Below are 23,125 nucleotides of genomic sequence, written 5' to 3' on the forward strand. Positions count from 1 at the left end.
CATAGTATACTGTGGTATTTAACCATAGTATACTGTAGTATTTAGCCATAGTATACGGTGGTATTTAACCATAGTATACTGTAGTATTTAACCATAGTATACTGTGGTATTTAACCATAGTATACTGTAGTATTTAGCCATAGTATACTGTAGTATTTAGCCATAGTATACTGTGGTATTTAACCATAGTATACTGTAGTATTTAGCCATAGTATACTGTAGTATTTAGCCATAGTATACGGTGGTATTTGGCCATAGTATACCGTGGTATTTAACCATAGTATACTGTGGTATTTAACCATAGTATACTGTGGTATTTAACCATAGTATACTGTAGTATTTAACCATAGTATACGGTAGTATTTAACCATAGTATACTGTGGTATTTAACCATAGTATACTGTAGTATTTAACCATAGTATACTGTAGTATTTAACCATAGTATACTGTGGTATTTAACCATAGTATACCGTAGTATTTAACCATAGTATACTGTAGTATTTAACCATAGTATACTGTGGTATTTAACCATAGTATACCGTAGTATTTAACCATAGTATACCGTAGTATTTAACCATAGTATACTGTGGTATTTAACCATAGTATACTGTGTATTTAACCATAGTATTTAACCATAGTATACCGTAGTATTTAACCATAGTATACCGTAGTATTTAACCATAGTATAGTGTAGTATTTAGCCATAGTATACTGTGGTATTTAACCATAGTATACTGTATTTGGCCATAGTATACTGTGGTATTTAACCATAGTATACTGTGGTATTTAACCATAGTATACTGTGGTATTTAACCATAGTATACGGTGGTATTTAACCATAGTATACGGTGGTATTTAGCCATAGTATACCGTGGTATTTAACCATAGTATACTGTAGTATTTAACCATAGTATACGGTGGTATTTAACCATAGTATACGGTGGTATTTAACCATAGTATACTGTGGTATTTAACCATAGTATACCGTAGTATTTAACCATAGTATACTGTGGTATTTAACCATAGTATACTGTGGTATTTAACCATAGTATACCGTGGTATTTAACCATAGTATACCGTAGTATTTACCATAGTATACCGTAGTATTTAGCCATAGTATACTGTAGTATTTAGCCATAGTATACTGTGGTATTTAACCATAGTATACTGTGGTATTTAACCATAGTATACGGTGGTATTTAACCATAGTATACTGTGGTATTTAACCATAGTATACGTAGTATTTAACCATAGTATACTGTAGTATTTAACCATAGTATACTGTAGTATTTAGCCATAGTATACTGTGGTATTTAACCATAGTATACCGTGGTATTTAACCATAGTATACTGTAGTATTTAGCCATAGTATACCGTGGTATTTAACCATAGTATACCGTGGTATTTAACCATAGTATACCGTAGTATTTAACCATAGTATACCGTAGTATTTAACCATAGTATACCGTAGTATTTAACCATAGTATACTGTAGTATTTAACCATCGTATAGAGAGAAAGAAAGAAGGAGAGAATTAGAGAACGCACCCTTAGATTCACACAGGACACCGAATAGGACAGGAGAAGTACTCCGGATATAACAAACTGACCCTAGCCCCGACACAAACTACTGCAGCATAAATACTGGAGGCTGAGACAGGAGGGGTCAGAGACACTGTGGCCCCATCCGAGACACCCCGGACAGGGCCAAACAGGACGGATATAACCCCACCCACTTTGCCAAAGCACAGCCCCACACCACTAGAGGGATATCTTCAACCACCAACTTACCATCCTGAGACAAGGCTGAGTATAGCCCACAAAGATCTCCGCCACGGCACAACCAAGGGGGGCGCCAACCCAGACAGGATGACCACAACAGTGAATCAACCCACTCAGGTGACGCACCCCCTGCAGGGACGGCATGAGAGAGCCCCAGTAAGCCAGTGACTCAGCCCCTGTAATAGAGAATCCCAGTGGAAAGAGGGGAAACGGCCAGGCAGAGACAGCAAGGGCGGTTCGTTGCTCCAGAGCCTTTCCGTTCACCTTCCCACTCCTGGGCCAGACTACACTCAATCATATGACTCACTGAAGAGATGAGTCTTCAGTAAAGACTTAAAGGTTGAGACCTAGTTTGCGTCTGTGACATGGGTAGGCAGACCGTTCCATAAAAAATGGAGCTCTTTAGGAGAAAGCCCTGCCTCCAGCTGTTTGCTTAGAAATTCTAGGGACAATTAGGAGGCCTGCATCTTGTGACCGTAGCGTACGTGTAGGTATGTACGGCAGGACCAAATCAGAGAGGTAGGTAGGAGCAAGCCCATGTAATGCTTTGCAGGTTAGCAGTAAAACCCTGAAATCAGCCCTTGCTTTGACAGGAAGCCAGTGTAGAGAGGCTAGCACTGGAGTAATATGATCACATTTTTTGGTTCTAGTCAGGATTCTAGCAGCCGTATTTAGCACTAACTGAAGTTTATTTAGTGCTTTATCCGGGTAGCCGGAAAGTAGAGCATTGCAGTAGTCTAACCTAGAAGTGACAAAAGCATGGATTAATTTTTCTGCATCATTTTTGGACAGAAAGTTTCAGATTTTTGCAATATTACGTAGATGGAAAAAAGCTGTCCTCGAAATGGTCTGGATATGTTCTTCAAAAGAGAGATCAGGGTCCAGAGTAACGCCGAGGTCCTTCACAGTTTTATTTGAGACGACTGTACAACCATTTAGATTAATTGTCAGATTCAACAGAAGATCTCTTTGTTTCTTGGGACCTAGAACAAGCATCTCTGTTTTGTCCGAGTTTAATAGTAGAAAGTTTGCAGCCATCCACTTCCTTATGTCTGAAACACATGCTTCTAGCGAGGCAATTTTGGGGCTTCACCATGTTTCATTGAAATGTACAGCTGTGTGTCATCCGCATAGCAGTGAAAGTTAACATTATGTTTTCGAATAACATCCCCAAGAGGTAAAATGTATAGTGAAAAGAATAGTGGTCCTAAAACGGTACCTTGAGGAACACCGAAATGTACAGTTGATTTGTCAGAGGACAAACCATTCACAGAGACAAACTGATATCTTTCCGACAGATAAGATCTAAACCAGGCCAGAACATGGCCGTGTAGACCAATTTGGGTTTCCAATCTCTCCAAAAGAATGTGGTGATCGATGGTATCAAAAGCAGCACTAAGGTCTAGGAGCACGAGGACAGATGCAGAGCTCGGTCCGATGCCATTAAAATGTCATTTACCACCTTCACAAGTGCCGTCTCAGTGCTATGATGGGGTCTAAAACCAGACTGAAGCATTTCGTATACATTGTTTGTCTTCAGGAAGGCAGTGAGTTGCTGCGCAACAGCCTTCTCTAAAAATTTTGAGAGGAATGGAAGATTCGATATAGGCCGATAGTTTTTTATATTTTCTGGGTCAAGGTTTGGCTTTTTCAAAGAGGCTTTATTACTGCCACTTTTAGTGAGTTTGGTACACATCCAGTGGATAGAGCCGTTTATTATGTTCAACATAGGAGGGCCAAGCACAGGAAGCAGCTCTTTCAGTAGTTTAGTTGGAATAGGGTCCAGTATGTAGCTTGAAGGTTTAGAGGCCATGATTATTTTCATCATTGTGTCAAGAGATATAGTACTAAAACACTTGAGCGTCTCTCTTGATCCTAGGTCCTGGCAGAGTTGTGCAGACTCAGGACAACTGAGGTTTGGAGGAATACGCAGGTTTAAAGAGGAGTCCGTAATTTGCTTTCTAATAATCATAATCTTTTCCTCAAAGAAGTTCATGAATTTATCACTGCTAAAGTGAAAGTCATCCTCTCTTGGGGAATGCTGTTTTTTAGTTAGCTTTGCGAAAGCATCAAAAAGGAATTTCGGATTGTTCTTATTTTCCTCAATTAAGTTCGACAAATAGGATGATCGAGCAGCAGTAAGGGCTCTTCGGTACTGCACGGTACCGTCTTTCCAAGCTAGTCGGAAGACTTCCAGTTTGGTGTGACGCCATTTCCGTTCCAATTTTCTGGAAGCCTGCTTCAGAGCTCGGGTATTTTCTGTGTACCAGGGAGCTAGTTTCTTATGAGAAATGTTTTTAGTTTTTAGGGGTGCAACTGCATCTAGGGTATTGCGCAAGGTTAAATCGAGATCCTCAGTTAGGTGGTTAACTGATTTTTGTCCTCTGGCGTCCTTGGGTAGGCAGAGGGAGTCTGGAAGGGCATCAAGGAATCTTTGTGTTGTCTGTGAATTTATAGCACGACTTTTGATGGTCCTTGGTTGGGGTCTGAGCAGATTATTTGTTGCAATTGCAAACGTAATAAAATGGTGGTCCGATAGTCCAGGATTATGAGGAAAACATTCAGATCCACAACATTTATTCCATGGGACAAAACTAGGTCCAGCGTATGACTGTGACAGTGAGTGGGTCCAGAGACATGTTGGACAAAACCCACTGAGTCGATGATGGCTCGAAAGCTTTTGGAGTGGGTCTGTGGACTTTTCCATGTGAATATTAAAGGCACCAAAGATTAGAATATTATCTGCTATGACTACAAGGTCCGATAGGAATTCAGGGAACTCAGTGAGAAACGCTGTATATGGCCCAGGAGGCCTGTAAACAGTAGCTATAAAAAGTGATTGAGTAGGCTGCATAGATTTCATGACTAGAAGCTCAAAAGACGAAAACGTCATTTTTTTTTTTGTAAATTGAAATTTGCTATCGTAAATGTTAGCAACACCTCCGCCTTTGCGGGATGCACGGGGGATTTGGTCACTAGTGTAGCCAGGAGGTGAGGCCTCATTTAAAACAGTAAATTCATCAGGCTTAAGCCATGTTTCAGTCAGGCCAATCACATCAAGATTATGATCAGTGATTAGTTCATTGACTATAATTGCCTTTGAAGTAAGGGATCTGACATTAAGTAGCCCTATTTTGAGATGTGAGGTATCATGATCTCTTTCAGGAATGGAGGTGGTCTTTATCCTAGTGAGATTGCTAAGGCGATGTTGTCTCAGACAGACTAAGGCTGTACCCTGACCTGTTTCCATGCCAGGGCCGTGTGACTGAAGACTCGCACCAACTAGTGCTGCTCTAATCTCCAGTTATTTATGTTCACTGTTCTGTGGATACTTTATGTGGGTCAGTAAGGGCTGTTCTGTGAATGCTTTATGTGGGTCAGTAAGGGCTGTTCTGGGAATGCTTTATGTGGGTCAGTAAGGGCTGTTCTGGGAATGCTTTATGTGGGTCAGTAAGGGCTGTTCTGGGAATGCTTTATGTGGGTCAGTAAGGGCTGTTCTGGGAATGCTTTATGTGGGTCAGTAAGGACTGTTCTGGGAAAGCTTTATGTGGGTCAGTAAGGGCTGTTCTGGGAATGCTTTATGTGGGTCAGTAAGGGCTGTTCTGGGAATGCTTTATGTGGGTCAGTAAGGGCTGTTCTGGGAATGCTTTATGTGGGTCAGTAAGGGCTGTTCTGGGAATGCTTTATGTGGGTCAGTAAGGGCTGTTCTGGGAATGCTTTATGTGGGTCAGTAAGGGCTGTTCTGTGAATGCTTTATGTGGGTCAGTAAGGGCTGTTCTGGGAATGCTTTATGTGGGTCAGTAAGGGCTGTTCTGGGAATGCTTTATGTGGGTCAGTAAGGGCTGTTCTGGGAATGCTTTATGTGGGTCAGTAAGGGCTGTTCTGGGAATGCTTTATGTGGGTCAGTAAGGGCTGTTCTGGGAATGCTTTATGTGGGTCAGTAAGGACTGTTCTGGGAAAGCTTTATGTGGGTCAGTAAGGGCTGTTCTGGGAATGCTTTATGTGGGTCAGTAAGGGCTGTTCTGGGAATGCTTTATGTGGGTCAGTAAGGGCTGTTCTGGGAATGCTTTATGTGGGTCAGTAAGGACTGTTCTGGGAATGCTTTATGTGGGTCAGTAAGGGCTGTTCTGGGAATGCTTTATGTGGGTCAGGAAGGGCTGTTCTGTGAATGCTTTATGTGGGTCAGTAAGGGCTGTTCTGGGAATGCTTTATGTGGGTCAGTAAGGGCTGTTCTGGGAATGCTTTATGTGGGTCAGTAAGGGCTGTTCTGGGAATGCTTTATGTGGGTCAGTAAGGACTGTTCTGGGAATGCTTTATGTGGGTCAGTAAGGGATGTTCTGGGAATGCTTTATGTGGGTCAGTAAGGACTGTTCTGGGAATGCTTTATGTGGGTCAGTAAGGGCTGTTCTGTGAATGCTTTATGTGGGTCAGTAAGGGCTGTTCTGGGAATGCTTTATGTGGGTCAGTAAGGACTGTTCTGGGAATGCTTTATGTGGGTCAGTAAGGGCTGTTCTGTGAATGCTTTATGTGGGTCAGTAAGGGCTGTTCTGGGAATGCTTTTATCTGGGTCAGTAAGGGCTGTTCTGTGGATATTTTATGTGGGTCAGTAAGGGCTGTTCTGGGAATGTTTTATGTGGGTCAGTAAGGGCTGTTCTGGGAATGCTTTTCCAGAGGAACGCCTGTTCTGATTGCTGCCAGCCAGCCAGCATCTCTCGCTCTCTCTCTTCAGCTTCAACTCTAGTAGAGGAGAGGCCAGCAGTAGTAGTAGAGGAGAGGCCAGCAGTAGTAGTAGAGGAGAGGCCAGCAGTAGTAGTAGAGCCAGCAGTAGTAGCCAGCAGCAGTAGTAGTAGAGGAGATGCCAGCAGTAGTAGTAGTAGAGGAGAGGCCAGCAGTAGTAGTAGTAGAGGAGAGGCCAGCAGTAGTAGTAGTAGAGGAGAGGCCAGCAGCAGCAGTAGTAGTAGTAGAGGAGAGGCCAGCAGCAGTAGTAGTAGTAGAGGAGAGGCCAGTAGCAGTAGTAGTAGTAGAGGAGAGGCCAGCAGCAGTAGTAGTAGTAGAGGAGAGGCCAGCAGCAGTAGTAGTAGTAGAGGAGAGGCCAGTAGTAGTAGTAGTAGTAGTAGAGGAGAGGCCAGCAGCAGTAGTAGAAGTAGAGGAGAGGCCAGCAGCAGTAGTAGAAGTAGAGGAGAGGCCAGCAGCAGCAGTAGTAGTAGTAGAGGAGAGGCCAGCAGTAGTAGTAGAGGAGAGGCCAGCAGTAGTAGTAGTAGAGGAAAGGCCAGCAGTAGTAGCAGTAGAGGAGAGGCCAGCAGCAGTAGAGGAGAGGCCAGCAGCAGTAGCAGTAGAGGAGAGGCCAGCAGCAGTAGCAGTAGAGGAGAGGCCAGCAGCAGTAGCAGTAGAGGAGAGGCCAGCAGCAGTAGAGGAGAGGCCAGCAGCAGTAGAGGAGAGGCCAGCAGCAGCAGCAGTAGAGGAGGCCAGCAGCAGCAGCAGCAGCAGTAGAGGAGAGGCCAGCAGCAGAAGCGGAGAGGCCAGCAGCAGTAGAGGAGAGGCCAGCAGCAGAAGAGGAGAGGCCAGCAGCAGTAGAGGAGAGGCCAGCAGCAGTAGAGGAGAGGCCAGCAGCAGTAGAGGAGAGGCCAGCAGCAGTAGAGGAGAGGCCAGCAGCAGCAGCAGCAGCAGCAGTAGAGGGGAGGCCAGCAGCAGTAGAGGGGAGGCCAGCAGCAGTAGAGGGGAGGCCAGCAGCAGCAGCAGCAGCAGTAGCAGTAGAGGCCAGCAGCAGTAGCAGTAGAGGCCAGCAGCAGTAAAGGCCAGCAGCAGTAGCAGTAGAGGCCAGCAGCAGTAGCAGTAGAGGCCAGCAGCAGTAAAGGCCAGCAGCAGTAGCAGTAGAGGCCAGCAGCAGTAGAGGCCAGCAGCAGTAGCAGTAGAGGCCAGCAGCAGTAGCAGTAGAGGCCAGCAGCAGTAGCAGCAGAGGCCAGCAGCAGTAGCGGAGGAGAGGCCAGTAGCAGAGGAGAGGCCAGCAGTAGTAGTGGTAGAGGAGAGGCCAGCAGTAGTAGTGGTAGAGGAGAGGCCAGCAGCAGTAGTGGTAGAGGAGAGGCCAGCAGCAGTAGTAGTAGTAGTAGAGGAGAGGCCAGCAGTAGTAGTAGTAGAGGAGAGGCCAGCAGTAGTAGTAGAGGAGAGGCCAGCAGTAGTAGTAGTAGTAGAGGAGAGGCCAGCAGCAGTAGCGGAGGTGAGGCCAGTAGCGGAGGTGAGGCCAGTAGCGGAGGTGAGGCCAGTAGCGGAGGTGAGGCCAGTAGCGGAGGAGAGGCCAGCAGTAGGAGTGGTAGAGGAGAGGCCAGCAGTAGTAGTGGTAGAGGAGAGACCAGTAGTGGTAGAGGAGAGGCCAGCAGTAGTAGTAGTAGAGGAGAGGCCAGCAGTAGTAGTAGTAGAGGAGAGGCCAGTAGTGGAGGAGAGGCCAGTAGTGGAGGAGAGGCCAGTAGTGGAGGAGAGGCCAGTAGTAGTAGTAGTAGAGGAGAGGCCAGCAGCAGTAGTGGAGTAGAGGCCAGTAGTAGAGGAGAGGCCAGCAGTAGAAGTAGTAGAGGAGAGGCCAGCAGTAGTAGTAGTAGAGGAGAGGCCAGCAGTAGTAGTAGTAGAGGAGAGGCCAGCATCAGTAGTGGAGGAGAGGCCAGTAGTGGAGGAGAGGCCAGTAGTAGTAGTAGAGGAGAGGCCAGCAGCATTAGTAGACGAGAGGCCAGCAGCAGTATTAGACGAGAGGCCAGCAGCAGAGGAAAGGCCAGTAGCGGAGGAGAGGCCAGTAGTGGAGGAGAGGCCAGTAGCAGTAGTAGAGGAGAGGCCAGTAGCAGTAGTAGAGGAGGGGCCAGTAGTAGAGGAGGGGCCAGTAGTAGAGGAGGGGCCAGCAGCAGTAGTAGAGGAGAGGCCAGCAGCAGTAGTAGAGGAGAGGCCAGCAGCAGTAGTAGAGGAGAGGCCAGCAGCAGTAGTAGAGGAGAGGCCAGCAGCAGTAGTAGAGGAGAGGCCAGCAGCAGTAGTAGAGGAGAGGCCAGCAGCAGTAGTAGAGGAGAGGCCAGCAGCAGTAGTAGAGGAGAGGCCAGTAGTAGAGGAGAGGCCAGTAGTAGAGGAGAGGCCAGTAGTAGAGGAGAGGCCAGTAGTAGAGGAGAGGCCAGTAGTAGAGGAGAGGCCAGTAGTAGAGGAGAGGCCAGCAGCAGTAGAGGAGAGGCCAGCAGCAGTAGTAGAGAGAGGCCAGCAGCAGTAGTAGAGGAGAGGCCAGCAGCAGAGGAGAGGCCAGCAGCAGTAGTAGAGGAGAGGCCAGCAGTAGTAGTAGAGGAGAGGCCAGCAGCAGTAGTAGAGGAGAGGCCAGCAGCAGTAGTAGAAGAGAGGCCAGCAGCAGTAGTAGAGGAGAGGCCAGCAGCAGAGGAGAGGCCAGCAGCAGAGGAGAGGCCAGCAGCAGTAGTAGAGGAGAGGCCAGCAGCAGTAGTAGAGGAGAGGCCAGCAGCAGTAGTAGAGGAGAGGCCAGCAGCAGTAGTAGAGTAGAGGCCAGCAGCAGTAGTAGAGTAGAGGCCAGCAGCAGTAGTAGAGGAGAGGCCAGCAGCAGTAGTAGAGGAGAGGCCAGCAGCAGAGGAGAGGCCAGCAGCAGTAGTAGAGGAGAGGCCAGCAGCAGAGGATTGTTTCTGGTCTATGACCCAGATATGTGTGCTGTTGTTTCAGCTGAGCGCTTTGGTAAGAAGCTGGAGGAGCTGTGTAGAGAGAGGAGCTCACTGAGGCTGGGTCTCCCCTCCAGACAGCCCAGTGTGGCTCTGTTCCTCCAGAGACTCAGAGAGGCAGTACACAGCGCCCTCGCCAGGATGGAGGACCACAGGTTAGTACCATTACTACAACACATCTCAACACATTACACTACAACACCCCACACCACAAAACCCCACACCACAACACACCACACCACACCACCCCACCCCACACCACCCCCACACCACAACACCCCACACCACACTATTTTAGTCGGCATAAACTGTATTATTGGGAAGTAACAGAACAGAGCTACCAGGATGCTAGTTCAACTGGGTAACAGAACAGACCCACAGGATGCTAGTTTAACTGGGTAACAGAACAGACCCACAGGATGCTAGTTTAACTGGGTAACAGAACAGACCCACAGGATGCTAGTTTAACTGGGTAACAGAACAGACCCACAGGATGCTAGTTTAACTGGGTAACAGAACAGACCCACAGGATGCTAGTTTAACTGGGTAACAGAACAGACCCACAGGATGCTAGTTTAACTGGGTAACAGAACAGACCCACAGGATGCTAGTTTAACTGTTATTGTCTGTTATTCTTTCTGCTTTTGACCTGTTAAAGGGAAGAGGTGGAGAGGGATGGAGGGGAAGTGGCTGAAGCCGTCCAGGGTCCACTGCAAAGGAGAGAGTGTTTGCTGCAGGAGAAACGCATGGTGGAGGTGAGTAGATTTTGTTAGGTAGCGATTACTGAAAATAACAAGGCATTTTGGACACCTTTGGCCTGTTTGTATTAATCACATCGATTTGTGCAAAGTGTCCACCAAGTGTACACTCAACAGTTCTACAGTTTAGAGCGTTGTAGAATGAAGTAGTTAGATATGCCTGCAGCAGAAATACTACAGGAAATACCCAGTTGTGTACATTAAGAAATGTCCCATGCCCTGTAAATGGATCCTGTCATACACTGGTTGAATGAAGAATGTCCCATGCCCTGTAAAATGTTGAATTGAGTGTGAATCCAAGTGCTGATTTAAGATCAGGTCCCCTGTCTGTATAATCCTATTTATTATTATCTAGAGTCAGAACTGATCCTAGATCAGCACTCCTACTCTGAGACTACTCTTTATGAATGCTCTCTGCCCTCGGGCCTGCCCCCAGGCGGAGATGGCAGAGCTGCAGTGGAGGCTCGGAGAGCTGCAGTCTCGGAGTTGCAGCCTGGAACAGCAGATCCAGCAGGAAGAGGAGGAGCTACAGACTGAGGAGGTTGAAGGACCCGCCCTGCGCAGCTGTAGCCACATCCAGCTCAGAGACATGGGCAATGCCCTCAATGACCTGGTAACATCACAGAGCAGGACCAGGATTTGTGTCTCTCCCCCTGAAGCCATACGCAGGTCAGTACCAATCCCAACTTCTCCAGGATCACTGTCTCTCCACACCTGGGGTCCCCTGAGAAAATCTGTACTAATCTTATCAAACCAAGTTAGGAATTGAAAAAAATATACGTTTCAATATGAACATCTTCAAAGGATCTATCTGTCCATAACATTCCTCCTGTCTTCCTCTTCCCTTGTAGGAAACAGTCTTCAATCTTCCCTTGTAGGAACACTGGATCTATCTGTCCATAACATTCCTCCTGTCTTCCTCTTCCCTTGTAGGAACACTGAGTCTGTCCATAACATTCCTCCTGTAGGAACACTGAGTCTGTCTTAACATTCCTCCTGTCTTCCTCTTCCTTGTAGGAACACTGAGTCTGTCCATAACATTCCTCCTGTCTTCCTCTTCCCTTGTAGGAACACTGAGTCTGTCCATAACATTCCTCCTGTCTTCTGTCTCTTCCCTTGTAGGAACACTGAGTCTGTCCATAACATTCCTCCTGTCTTCCTCTTCCCTTGTAGGAACACTGAGTCTGTCCATAACATTCCTCCTGTCTTCCTCTTCCCTTGTAGGAACACTGAGTCTGTCCATAACATTCCTCCTGTCTTCCTCTTCCCTTGTAGGAACACTGAGTCTGTCCATAACATTCCTCCTGTCTTCCTCTTCCCTTGTAGGAACACTGAGTCTGTCCATAACATTCCTCCTGTCTTCCTCTTCCCTTGTAGGAACACTGAGTCTGTCCATAACATTCCTCCTGTCTTCATCTTCCCTTGTAGGAACACTGAGTCTGTCCATAACATTCCTCCTGTCTTCCTCTTCCCTTGTAGGAACACTGAGTCTGTCCATAACATTCCTCCTGTCTTCATCTTCCCTTGTAGGAACACTGAGTCTGTCCATAACATTCCTCCTGTCTTCCTCTTCCCTTGTAGGAACACTGAGTCTGTCCATAACATTCCTCCTGTCTTCCTCTTCCCTTGTAGGAACACTGAGTCTGTCCATAACATTTTTATCATCTTCCCTTGTAGGAACACTGAGTCTGTCCATAACATTGAGTCTGATTCCTCCTGTCTTCATCTTCCCTTGTAGGAACACTGAGTCTGTCCATAACATTCCTCCTGTCTTCCTCTTATAGGAACACAGTCTGTCCATAACATTCCTCCTGTCTTCATCTTCCCTTGTAGGAACACAGTCTGTCCATAACATTCCTCCTGTCTTCATCTTCCCTTGTAGGCAGTCTGTCCATAACATTCCTCCTGTCTTCCTCTTCCCTTGTAGGAACACTGAGTCTGTCCATAACATTCCTCCTGTCTTCCTCTTCCCTTGTAGGAACACTGAGTCTGTCCATAACATTCCTCCTGTCTTCCTCTTCCCTTGTAGGAACACTGAGTCTGTCCATAACATTCCTCCTGTCTTCCTCTTCCCTTGTAGGAACACTGAGTCTGTCCATAACAGTCTTCATCTTCCCTTGTAGGAACAGAGTCTGCATAACATTCCTCCTGTCTTCCTCTTCCTTGTAGGCAAGCACTGAGTCTGTCCATAACATTCCTCCTGTCTTCCTCTTCCCTTGTACAGTCCAGAACACTGAGTCTGTCCATAACATTCCTCCCGTCTTCCTCTTCCCTTGCAGACTCCAGGATCAGGAGCAATCACTGAGTCTGTCCATTAAAGATGCTACGGCTAAAGTAAGGTTATTTTTATATTGACATATTGACATTAGACATTCAATAAACACTCTTATACAGAGTAACACAGTTTCAGTGCAGTCACCACGACCCCTACTTTGTGGCATGGCAACTCAACCATTCCTCCCAGAGTAAAGCAGAGTAAAGCAGAGCAGAGCACAGCAGAGCAGAGCACAGCAGAGCAGAGTACAGCAGAGCAGAGTACAGCAGAGCAGAGTACAGCAGAGCAGTACAGCAGAGCAGAGTAGAGCAGAGTACAGCAGAGCAGAGTAGAGCAGAGTACAGCAGAGCAGAGTAGAGCAGAGTACAGCAGAGCAGAGTAGAGCAGAGTAAAGCAGAGCAGAGCAGAGTACAGCAGAGCAGAGCAGAGTAGAGCACAGCAGAGCAGAGCAGAGCAGAGCAGAGCAGAGCAGAGCAGAGTACAGCAGAGCAGAGCAGAGTACAGCAGAGCAGAGTACAGCAGAGCAGAGTACAGCAGAGCAGAGTACAGCAGAGCAGAGCACAGCAGAGCAGAGCACAGCAGAGCAGAGCAGAGTACAGCAGAGCAGAGCAGAGTACAGCAGAGCAGAGCAGAGTACAGCACAGCAGAGCAGAGTACAGCAGAGCAGAGTACAGCAGAGCAGAGTACAGCAGAGCAGAGCAAAGCAGAGCAGAGCAAAGCAGAGCAGAGTAAAGCAGAGTAAAGCAGAGCAGAGTAAAGCAGAGCAGAGTAAAGCAGAGCAGGGTAAAGCAGAGCAGAGTAAAGCAGAGCAGAGTAAAGCAGAGCAGAGTACAGCAGAGCAGAGTACAGCAGAGCAGAGTACAGCAGAGCAGAGTACAGCAGAGCAGAGTACAGCAGAGCACAGCAGAGCACAGCAGAGCAGAGCACAGCAGAGCAGAGTAAAGCACAGCAGAGTAAAGCACAGCAGGGTAGAGTAGATTAAAGCAGAGCAGAGCAGAGTAGAGCACAGTAGATTAAAGCAGAGCAGAGCAGAGCACAGTAGATTAAAGCAGAGCAGAGCAGAGTAGAGCACAGTAGATTAAAGCAGAGCAGAGCAGAGTAGAGCACAGTAGATTAAAGCAGAGCAGAGTAAAGCAGAGTTTATTTACTTATTTTATTTATTTGACCTTTATTTAACCAGGTAGGCTAGTTGAGAACACCTTTATTTAACCAGGTAGGCAAGTTGAGAACACCTTTATTTAAACAGGTAGGCAAGTTGAGAACACCTTTAATTAACCAGGTAGGCAAGTTGAGAACACCTTTATTTAACCAGGTAGGCTGGTTGAGAACACCTTTATTTAACCAGGTAGCCAGTTGAGAACACCTTTATTTAACCAGGTAGCCAGTTGAGAACACCTTTATTTAACCAGGTAGGCAAGTTGAGAACACCTTTATTTAACCAGGTAGGCTAGTTGAGAACACCTTTAATTAACCAGGTAGGCTAGTTGAGAACACCTTTATTTAACCAGGTAGGCAAGTTGAGAACACCTTTATTTAACCAGGTAGGCTAGTTGAGAACACCTTTAATTAACCAGGTAGGCTAGTTGAGAACACCTTTATTTAACCAGGTAGGCTAGTTGAGAACACCTTTAATTAACCAGGTAGGCTAGTTGAGAACACCTTTATTTAACCAGGTAGGCTAGTTGAGAACACCTTTATTTAACCAGCCAGGTAGCTAGTTGAGAACACCTTTAATTAACCAGGTTGTAATGAATTTCCTCTTCTTCCGAAGAGGAGAGGCGAAACGGATCAGAGGACCAATACGCGGCGTGGTAATTGTCCATGGTACTTTTTAATACATTAAGGTACACATGAACAAACTAACAAAAACAAGAAATGTGAAAACTCAAAAACAGTCCTATCTGGTGCACACACAGAGACAGGAACAATCACCCACAAACACACAGTGAAACCCAGGCTACCTAAGTATGATTCTCAATCAGAGACAACTAATGACACCTGCCTCTGATTGAGAACCATACTAGGCCGAAACATAGAAATTCCCAAAACCTAGAAAAACAAACATAGACTGCCCACCCAACTCACGCCCTGACCATACTAACTAAATACAAAACACAGAAAATAAAGGTCAGAACGTGACACAGGTAGGCTAGTTGAGAACACCTTTATTTAACCAGGTAGGCTAGTTGAGAACAAGTTCTCATTTACAATTGCGACCTGGCCAAGATAAAGCAAAGCAGTTTGACACATACAACGACACAGAGTTACACATGGAGTAAAACAAACATACAGTCAATAATACAGTATAAACAAGTCTATATACGATGTGAGCAAATGAGGTGAGATAAGGGAGGTAAAGGCAAAAAAGGCCATGGTGGCAAAGTAAATACAATATAGCAAGTAAAACACTGGAATGGTAGAATTGCAGTGGAAGAATGTGCAAAGTAGAAATAAAAATAATGGGGTGCAAAGGAGCAAAATAAATCAAATAAATACAGTAGGGAAAGAGGTAGTTGTTTGGGCTAAATTATAGGTGGGCTATGTACAGGTCAAATCAAATCAAATCCAATTGTATTTGTCACATACACATGGTTAGCAGATGTTAATGCGAGTGTAGCGAAATGCTTGTGCTTCTAGTTCCGACAATGCAGTGATAACCAACAAGTAATCTAACTAACAATTCCAAAACTACTGTCTTATACACAGTGTAAGGGGATAAGGAATATGTACATAAGGATATATGAGTGAGTGATGGTACAGAGCGGCATAGGCAAGATACAGTAGATGGTATTGAGTGCAGTATATACATATGAGATGAGTATGTAAACAAAGTGGCATAGTTAAAGTGGCTAGTGATACATGTATTACATAAAGATGCAGTAGATGATATAGAGTACAGTATATACGTATGCATATGAGATGAATAATGTAGGGTATGTAACATTATATTAGGTAGCATTGTTTAAAGTGGCTAGTGATATGTTTTACATCATTTCCCATCAATTCCCATTATTAAAGAGGCTGGAGTTGAGTCAGTGTCAGTGTGTTGGCAGCAGCCACTCAATGTTAGAGGTGGCTGTTTAGCAGTCTGATGGAATTGAGATAGAAGCTGTTTCTCAGTCACTCGGTCCCAGCTTTGATGCCCCTGTACTGACCTCGCCTTCTGGATGATAGCGGGGTGAACTGGCAGTGGCTCGGGTGGTTGTTGTCCTTGATGATCTTTTTGGCCTTCCTGTGACATCGGCTGTTATAGGTGTCCTGGAGGGCAGGTAGTTTGCCCCCGGTGATGCGTAGTGCAGACCTCACTACCCTCTGTAGAGCCTTATGGTTGTGTGAGGAGCAGTTGCCGTACCAGGCGGTGATACAGCCCGCCAGGATGCTCTCGATTGTGCATCTGTAGAAGTTTGTGAGTGCTTTTAGTGACAAGCTGAATTTCTTCAGCCTCCTGAGTTTGAAGAGGCGTTGCTGCGCCTTCTTCACTATGCTGTCTGTGTGAGTGGACCAATTCAGTTTGTCTGTGATGTGTATGCTGAGAAACTTAAAACTTTACTACCCTCTCCACTACTGTTCCATCGATGTGGATAGGGGGGTGTTCCCTCTGCTGTTTCCTGAAGTCCACAATCATCTCCTTAGTTTTGTTGACGTTGAGTGTGAGGTTATTTTCCTGACACCACACTCCGAGGGCCCTCACCTCCTCCCTGTAGGCCGTCTCGTCGTTGTTGGTAATCAAGCCTACCACTGTAGTGTCATCCGCAAACTTGATGATTGAGTTGGAGGCGTGTGTGGCCACGCAGTTGTGGGTGAACAGGGAGTACAGGAGAGGGCTCAGAACGCACCCTTGTGGGGCCCCAGTGTTGAGGATCAGCGGGGTGGAGATGTTGTTGCCTACCCTCACCACCTGGGGGCGGCCCGTCAGGAAGTCCAGTACCCAGTTGCACAGGGCGGGGTCGAGACCCAGGGTCTCGAGCTTGATGACGAGCTTGGAGGGTACTATGGTGTTGAATGCCGAGCTGTAGTCGATGAACAGCATTCTCACATAAGTAATCCTCTTGTCCAGGTGGGTTAGGGCAGTGTGCAGTGTGGTTGAGATTGCATCGTCTGTGGACCTATTTGGGCGGTAAGCAAGTTGGAGTGGGTCTAGGGTGTCAGGTAGGGTGGAGGTGATCTGGTCCTTGACTAGTCTCTCAAAGCACTTCAAATCAAACGTATTTATATAGCCCTTCGTACATCAGCTGAAATCTCAAAGTGCTGTACAGAAACCCAGCCTAAAACTCCAAACAGCAAGCAATGCACGTGTAGAAGCACGGTGGCTAGGAAAAACTCCCTAGAAAGGCCAAAACCTAGGAAGAAACCTAGAGAGGAACCAGGCTATGTGGGGTGGCCAGTCCTCTTCTGGCTGTGCCGGGTGGAGATTATAACAGAACATTGTGTGTAGCAGAACAACTGATTGCCCACCTCAACAACAGCCCCTTCACATTACACTCCATGCAGTTTGGCTTCAGAGCGAAACACTCCACAGAAACGGCCAACTGCTTTCTTCTGGAAAATGTGAAGTCCAAGATGGACAAAGGGGGTGCTGTTGGGGCTGTGTTTCTGGACCTAAGGAAGGCTTTTGATACTGTTAACCATGAGATTCTCATCACAAAATTGTCCAAGTTCAACGTTTCCCCTGATGCCTTGAGATGGATGAAATCATATGAAGGCAGAACTCAGTGTGTCAGAGTGAGCAATGAGCTGTCGCCCACTCGTAGCTATGATGTGGGCGTGCCCCAAGGGTCAATACTGGGGCCCCTCCTGTTCAGCCTGTACATTAATGATCTGCCTTCTGTATGTACTGGGTCTGAAGTTCAAATGTATGCAGATGATACAGTGATATATGTGCATGCAAAGAGCAAACAACAAGCTGCACAAGAACTCACTACTGTAATGGTCCAGGTTACAAAGTGGCTCTGTGACTCGTGTTTGCATCTCAATGTGAAAAAACTGTTTGCATGTTCTTCACAAAGAGGGCAACAGATGCTACTGAGCCAGATGTCTATGTGTCAGGGGAGAAGCTCCAGGTGGTATCCGATTTTAAGTACCTTGGCATCATACTTGATTCCAACCTCTCTTTTAAAAAGCATGTGAAAAAGGTAATTCAAATAACTAAATTCAATCTAGCTAATTTCCGATTTATACGAAATTGTTTGACTACAGAGGTAGCAAAACTGTACTTCAAATCTATGATACTCCCCCACTTAACATACTGCTTGACTAGTTGGGCCCAAGCTTGCTGTACAACATTAAAACCTATTCAGTCTGTCTACAAACAGGCTCTCAAAGTGCTTGATAGGAAGCCCAATAGCCATCATCATTGTCACATCGTTAGAAAACATGAGCTCTTGAGTTGGGAAAATCTTGTGCAATACACCGATGCATGTCTTGTATTCAAGATCCTTAATGGCCTGGCTCCCCCTCCACTCAATATTTTTGTTAAACAGAAAACTCAGACATATGGCAGCAGATCCACAAGGTCTGCCATGAGAGGTGACTGTATAGTTCCCCTAAGGAAAAGCACCTTTAGTAAATCTGCATTCTCTGTGAGAGCTTCCCAAGTCTGGAATACACTGCCATCAGACACACATAACTGCACCACATATCACACTTTCACAAAATGCTTGAAGACATGGCTAAAGGTCAATCAGATTTGTGAACATGGTCCCTAGCTGTGTGTTGCCGCTTTCCATGTTGTCTGTAGCTTGTGAGGTATGGAAACACTTTGTTGCTTTTATGAATTTTGTCTTGCTGCTTTTTGTTCTATGTTGCTCTGTCTGTATGCTATGTCTTGCTTGTCCTATGTTGCTATGTTGCTATGTCTATGGTGCTATTGTCTATATTGTAATTGTTTTTAATAACCTGCCCAGGGACTGCGGTTGAAAATTAGCCGGCTGGCTAAAACCGGCACTTTTACTGAAACGTTGATTAATGTGCACTGTCCCTGTAAAAATAAAATAAAATAAAATAAACTAAACTAAACATGGCCAAGATGTTCAAATGTTCATAAATGACCAGCATGGTCGAATAATAACAAGGCAGAACAGTTGAAACTGGAGCAGCAGCACAGTCAGGTGGACTGGGGACAGCAAGGAGTCATCATGTCAGGTCGTCCTGGGGCATGGTCCTAGGGCTCAGGTCCTCCGAGAGAGAGAAAGAAAGAGAGAATTAGAGAGAGCATATGTGGGGTGGCCCGTCCTCTTCTGGCTGTGCCGGGTGGAGATTATAACAGAACATGGCCAAGATGTTCAAATGTTCATAAATTACCAGCATGGTCGAATAATAGTAAGGCAGAACAGTTGAAACTGGAGCAGCAGCATGGCCAGGTGGACTGGGGACAGCAAGGAGTCATCATGTCAGGTAGTCCTGGGGCATGGTCCGAGGGCTCAGGTCAGTTGAAACTGGAGCAGCAGCATGGCCAGGTGGACTGGGGACAGCAAGGAGTCATCATGATGACGGAAGTGAGTGCTACGGGGCGGTAGTCGTTTAGCTCAGTTACCTTAGCTTTCTTGGGAACAGGAACAATGGTGGCCCTCTTGAAGCATGTGGGAACAGCAGACTGGTATAGGGATTGATTGAATATGTCCGTAAACACACCGGCCAGCTGGTCTGCGCATGCTCTGAGGGCGCGGCTGGGGATGGTGTCTGGGCCTGCAGCCTTGCGAGGGTTAACACGTTTAAATGTCTTACTCACCTCGGCTGCAGTGAAGGAGAGTCCGCATGTTTTCGTTGCAGGCCGTGTCAGTGGCACTGTACTGTCCTCAAAGCGGGCAAAAAAAGTTATTTAGTCTGCCTGGGAGCAAGACATCCTGGTCCGTGACTGGGCTGGTTTTCTTCTTGTAGTCCGTGATTGACTGTAGACCCTGCCACATACCTCTTGTGTCTGAGCCGTTGAATTGAGATTCTACTTTGTCTCTATACTGACGCTTAGCTTGTTTGATAGCCTTGCGGAGGGAATAGCTACACTGTTTTGTATTCGGTCATGTTACCAGTCACCTTGCCCTGATTAAAAGCAGTGGTTTGCGCTTTCAGTTTCACGCGAATGCTGCCATCAATCCACGGTTTCTGGTTAGGGAATGTTTTAATCGTTGCTATGGGAACGACATCTTCAACGCACGATCTAATGAACTCGCACACCGAATCAGCGTATTCGTCAATGTTGTTATCTGACGCAATACGAAACATATCCCAGTCCACGTGATGGAAGCAGTCTTGGAGTGTGGAGTCAGCTTGGTCGGACCAGCGTAGGACAGACCTCAGCGTGGGAGCCTCTTGTTTTAGTTTCTGTCTGTAGGCAGGGATCAATCCCATGGCTCTTATTGTAAGAGTAGGGGTGTTAAAGATCCCATGGCCCTGGTGTAACCCTGGTGGCTAAATTCCCAATCTGGCCCTCAAACCATCACGGTCACCTAATAATCCCCAGTTTACAATTGGCTCATTCATCCCCTTCCTCTCCCCTGTAACTATTCCCCAGGTTGTTGCTGTAAATGAGAATGTGTTCTCAGTCAACTTACCTGGTAAAATAATGGATAAATAAAAAAGAAAGAACCTGTTATTTCCAGGACAGACTGACCAGGTGAATCCAGGTGAAAGCTATGATCCCTTATTGATGTCACCTGTTATATCCACTTCAGTCAGTGTAGAATGGAGGGGAGGAGACGGGTTAAAGAATAATTTTTAAGCCTATTAAAAACAATTGAGACATGGATTGTGTATGTTCAGAGGGCAAGACAAAATATTTACATGCCTTTGAATGGGGTATTGAAGTAGGTGCCAGGCTCACCGGTTTGTGTCAAGAACTACAAAGCTGCTGGATTTTCCACACAACAGTTTCCCGTGTTTATCAAGAATGGTCCACTACCCAAAAGACATCTAGCCAACTTGATTAGGTCTCACATTGCAAAATTAGAAAATGTGTTTTTTACATTGGTTAAAAGCAGAGACACAGAGCTTCAAATGGTATATCATACACTGTATTTAAGGAACAATGGGAAAGTCATTCTGCTTTGAAAGTTGATAAACTTGAGAAAATTTGAGAAAGAAAATTTGTTCAGCACCTTTCATCTAAAGCTTTAGCCCCATCCATCTCATTCAGGGTTGATCTGAGACTTCTAACAACAGTCAAGCACCCAAACTACCTGGCTAACATTGGCTAGCTAATTCCAGACACAAATGAGAGAACAGCTCACTGACCTTTTTACCTGGCAGAGCTGGTTAGGCTGTTTTCATTTTATCCAGAGAGTTGGTGACTGAAACTGTGCTGCTGGCAACAATTTATGTTTACTGACATCCGCCATGTTGAGCGTTCGTAAATGTGTCAGTTATTCTGCACTCTGGCACACTCAGATAAGATCAACCACGTAACGTTAGCTAGCAAGCCAGCCAGCTAACGTTACCTAGCTAACTAACAGTACACTTTGACTTGACTTAAAAACGACTTTGTCAAAATTAGAAACAGATAATGTCTGAAAATGTAGCTCGCTAGATTATCTTACCCGTATACATTATTCATGGTTGGATGCCATGGTTGCCCTTAGTTGAAGATGTAATCCGGAGACAGATGTTTTCTCCATCTCTTTAGCTATCAGACTCTAATTCCACTGATTTCAAAACTCGGTCCTCCAGAAAGTGGAGAGCAACACTTATGCAGTTCTACTAAGTGATATTTATTTTAAAGCCGCGTTAGACAGGTTTACCTACACATACTGACCAGATCAAATAGACAGAAGCATGCTATATGGCAGACCAATCCCAACTCTCGGCATGTCCAGCCCACTCATTATCTCAGCCAATCATGGCTAGCGAGAAGGTTGCTGACTTTTTTGTAGCTTGTAATATAACAATTGTATTCGTATTTACAGATGGCATATAAGTTTGGAATTAAGGCACATGAAAGCTCACATGTTCCAGTAGGCATTTCTGCCAAAAATGACTTTTGATAAAAAATCAAGTTTACATTCAAACGGCTCTCCTGTGAAGTAGTGACGTGTGAAATGCTCCTAAATTCCTGAAACGAGTCACCTTTGTGGGAAGCATTGAGTCAACATGGACCAGCATTCCTGTAGAATGCTTTTGAACACCTTGTAGAGCCTATGCCCTGGCAAATTGAGGCTGTTCTGAGGTTAAATAGAGGTGCAACTCAATATTAGGAAGGTGTTATATACTGTACTATAATGATAAGTGTGTCATCTAACCCTCCCTCTCTTCTTTCCTTCATCCTTCTCTAGGTAGTGATGAGTCAGAGGTTGGGAGGAAGTCTGAGAAGAAAAGTCAGTGAGACAGAGACTCAACTCCTGGCTCTCCACGAAGCCAAGCTAGCCGCCATCTCAGGTACCTGGCTATACAGATATCATGCACCTCTACCTCTACAAATATCAACTACCTCTACCTCTACATATATCATACACCTCTACATATATCATACACCTCTACAAATATCAACTACCTCTACCTCTACATATATCATACACCTCTACATATATCATACACCTCTACATATATCACCTCTACATATATCATACACCTCTACATATATCATACACCTCTACATATATCATACACCTCTACCTCTACATATATCATACACCTCTACATATATCATACACCTCTACAAATATCAACTACCTCTACCTCTACATATATCATACACCTCTACCTCTACATATATCATACACCTCTACATATATTGTACACCTCTACATATATCGTACACCTCTACATATATCGTACACCTCTACATATATCGTACACCTCTACATATATCATACACCTCTACATATATCATACACCTCTACCTCTACATATATCATACACCTCTACATATATCATACACCTCTACCTCTACATATATCATACACCTCTACCTCTACATATATCATACACCTCGACATTTATCATACACCTCTACATTTATCGTACACCTCTACATTACAATACCCCAATCCACAGGTGCAGCAAGGCTTGAGGTAGGGAAAATGGTTTTCAGAGGTCGAGGGTGTGGCAGAGGAACTGTATAGGTGGGAGAGAGAATCAGGCTTCACATTTTAGACACAGGACGGTAGGAAATGGTTGAATCTGGTAAACAGGAGGGCCCACCAGGCCTGCCTTGAGTTGAGGCGCTTGGCTGAATGGAGTTTTTATGGTCGTTCCAGACCAGGAATAGCTATTCTGCTCCTTCCAGCCAGTCCCGCCACTCCTCCAATGCCATCTTAACCGCCAGGAGGTCTCAGTTGCCAACATCATAGTTCCTCTCAGCAGGATTGAGACGATGGGACAGGAAGGCACAGGGATGAAGCTTCTGGTCCTGGGCAGATCGCTGGGACAGGATGGCCCCCACTCCAACATTCGAAGCATCCACTTCCACCACAAATTGATCCGAGGGGATTGGATGGATGAGGATGGGTGCTGTTGTGAACCGATGCTTCAGGTCAACTAAGGCTGGAGACCATTTGAACCTTGGCGGAGGTGAGTGCCGAGAGGGGGGGCCGCCAGAGTGCTGTAATCCCAAATTAAACAGCGGTGGAAGTTTGCAAACCCAAGGAACCGTTGCAACTGCACTCTGGACGTTGGTTGAGACCAATCCACCCCTGCATTCAC

General features: G+C 45.8%; 1 protein-coding gene across 1 annotated transcript in view; it reads left to right on the forward strand.

Annotated features, from left to right (window-relative positions):
* The window catches only part of LOC127924867 (disrupted in schizophrenia 1 protein-like), a 106,952-nt gene that overhangs the window by 9,756 nt on the left and 74,071 nt on the right, over window positions 1-23,125 (forward strand). Inside the window, exons 5-9 of the mRNA XM_052509515.1 lie at window positions 9,468-9,618; window positions 10,122-10,218; window positions 10,658-10,890; window positions 12,501-12,555; window positions 21,757-21,859. Coding sequence (XP_052365475.1) covers window positions 9,468-9,618; window positions 10,122-10,218; window positions 10,658-10,890; window positions 12,501-12,555; window positions 21,757-21,859 — 639 coding nt within the window. The remainder of the gene's footprint in view (window positions 1-9,467; window positions 9,619-10,121; window positions 10,219-10,657; window positions 10,891-12,500; window positions 12,556-21,756; window positions 21,860-23,125) is intronic.

This window comes from Oncorhynchus keta, unplaced genomic scaffold (genome assembly GCF_023373465.1).
Source record: "Oncorhynchus keta strain PuntledgeMale-10-30-2019 unplaced genomic scaffold, Oket_V2 Un_contig_4690_pilon_pilon, whole genome shotgun sequence".
Taxonomy (NCBI): domain Eukaryota; kingdom Metazoa; phylum Chordata; class Actinopteri; order Salmoniformes; family Salmonidae; genus Oncorhynchus; species Oncorhynchus keta.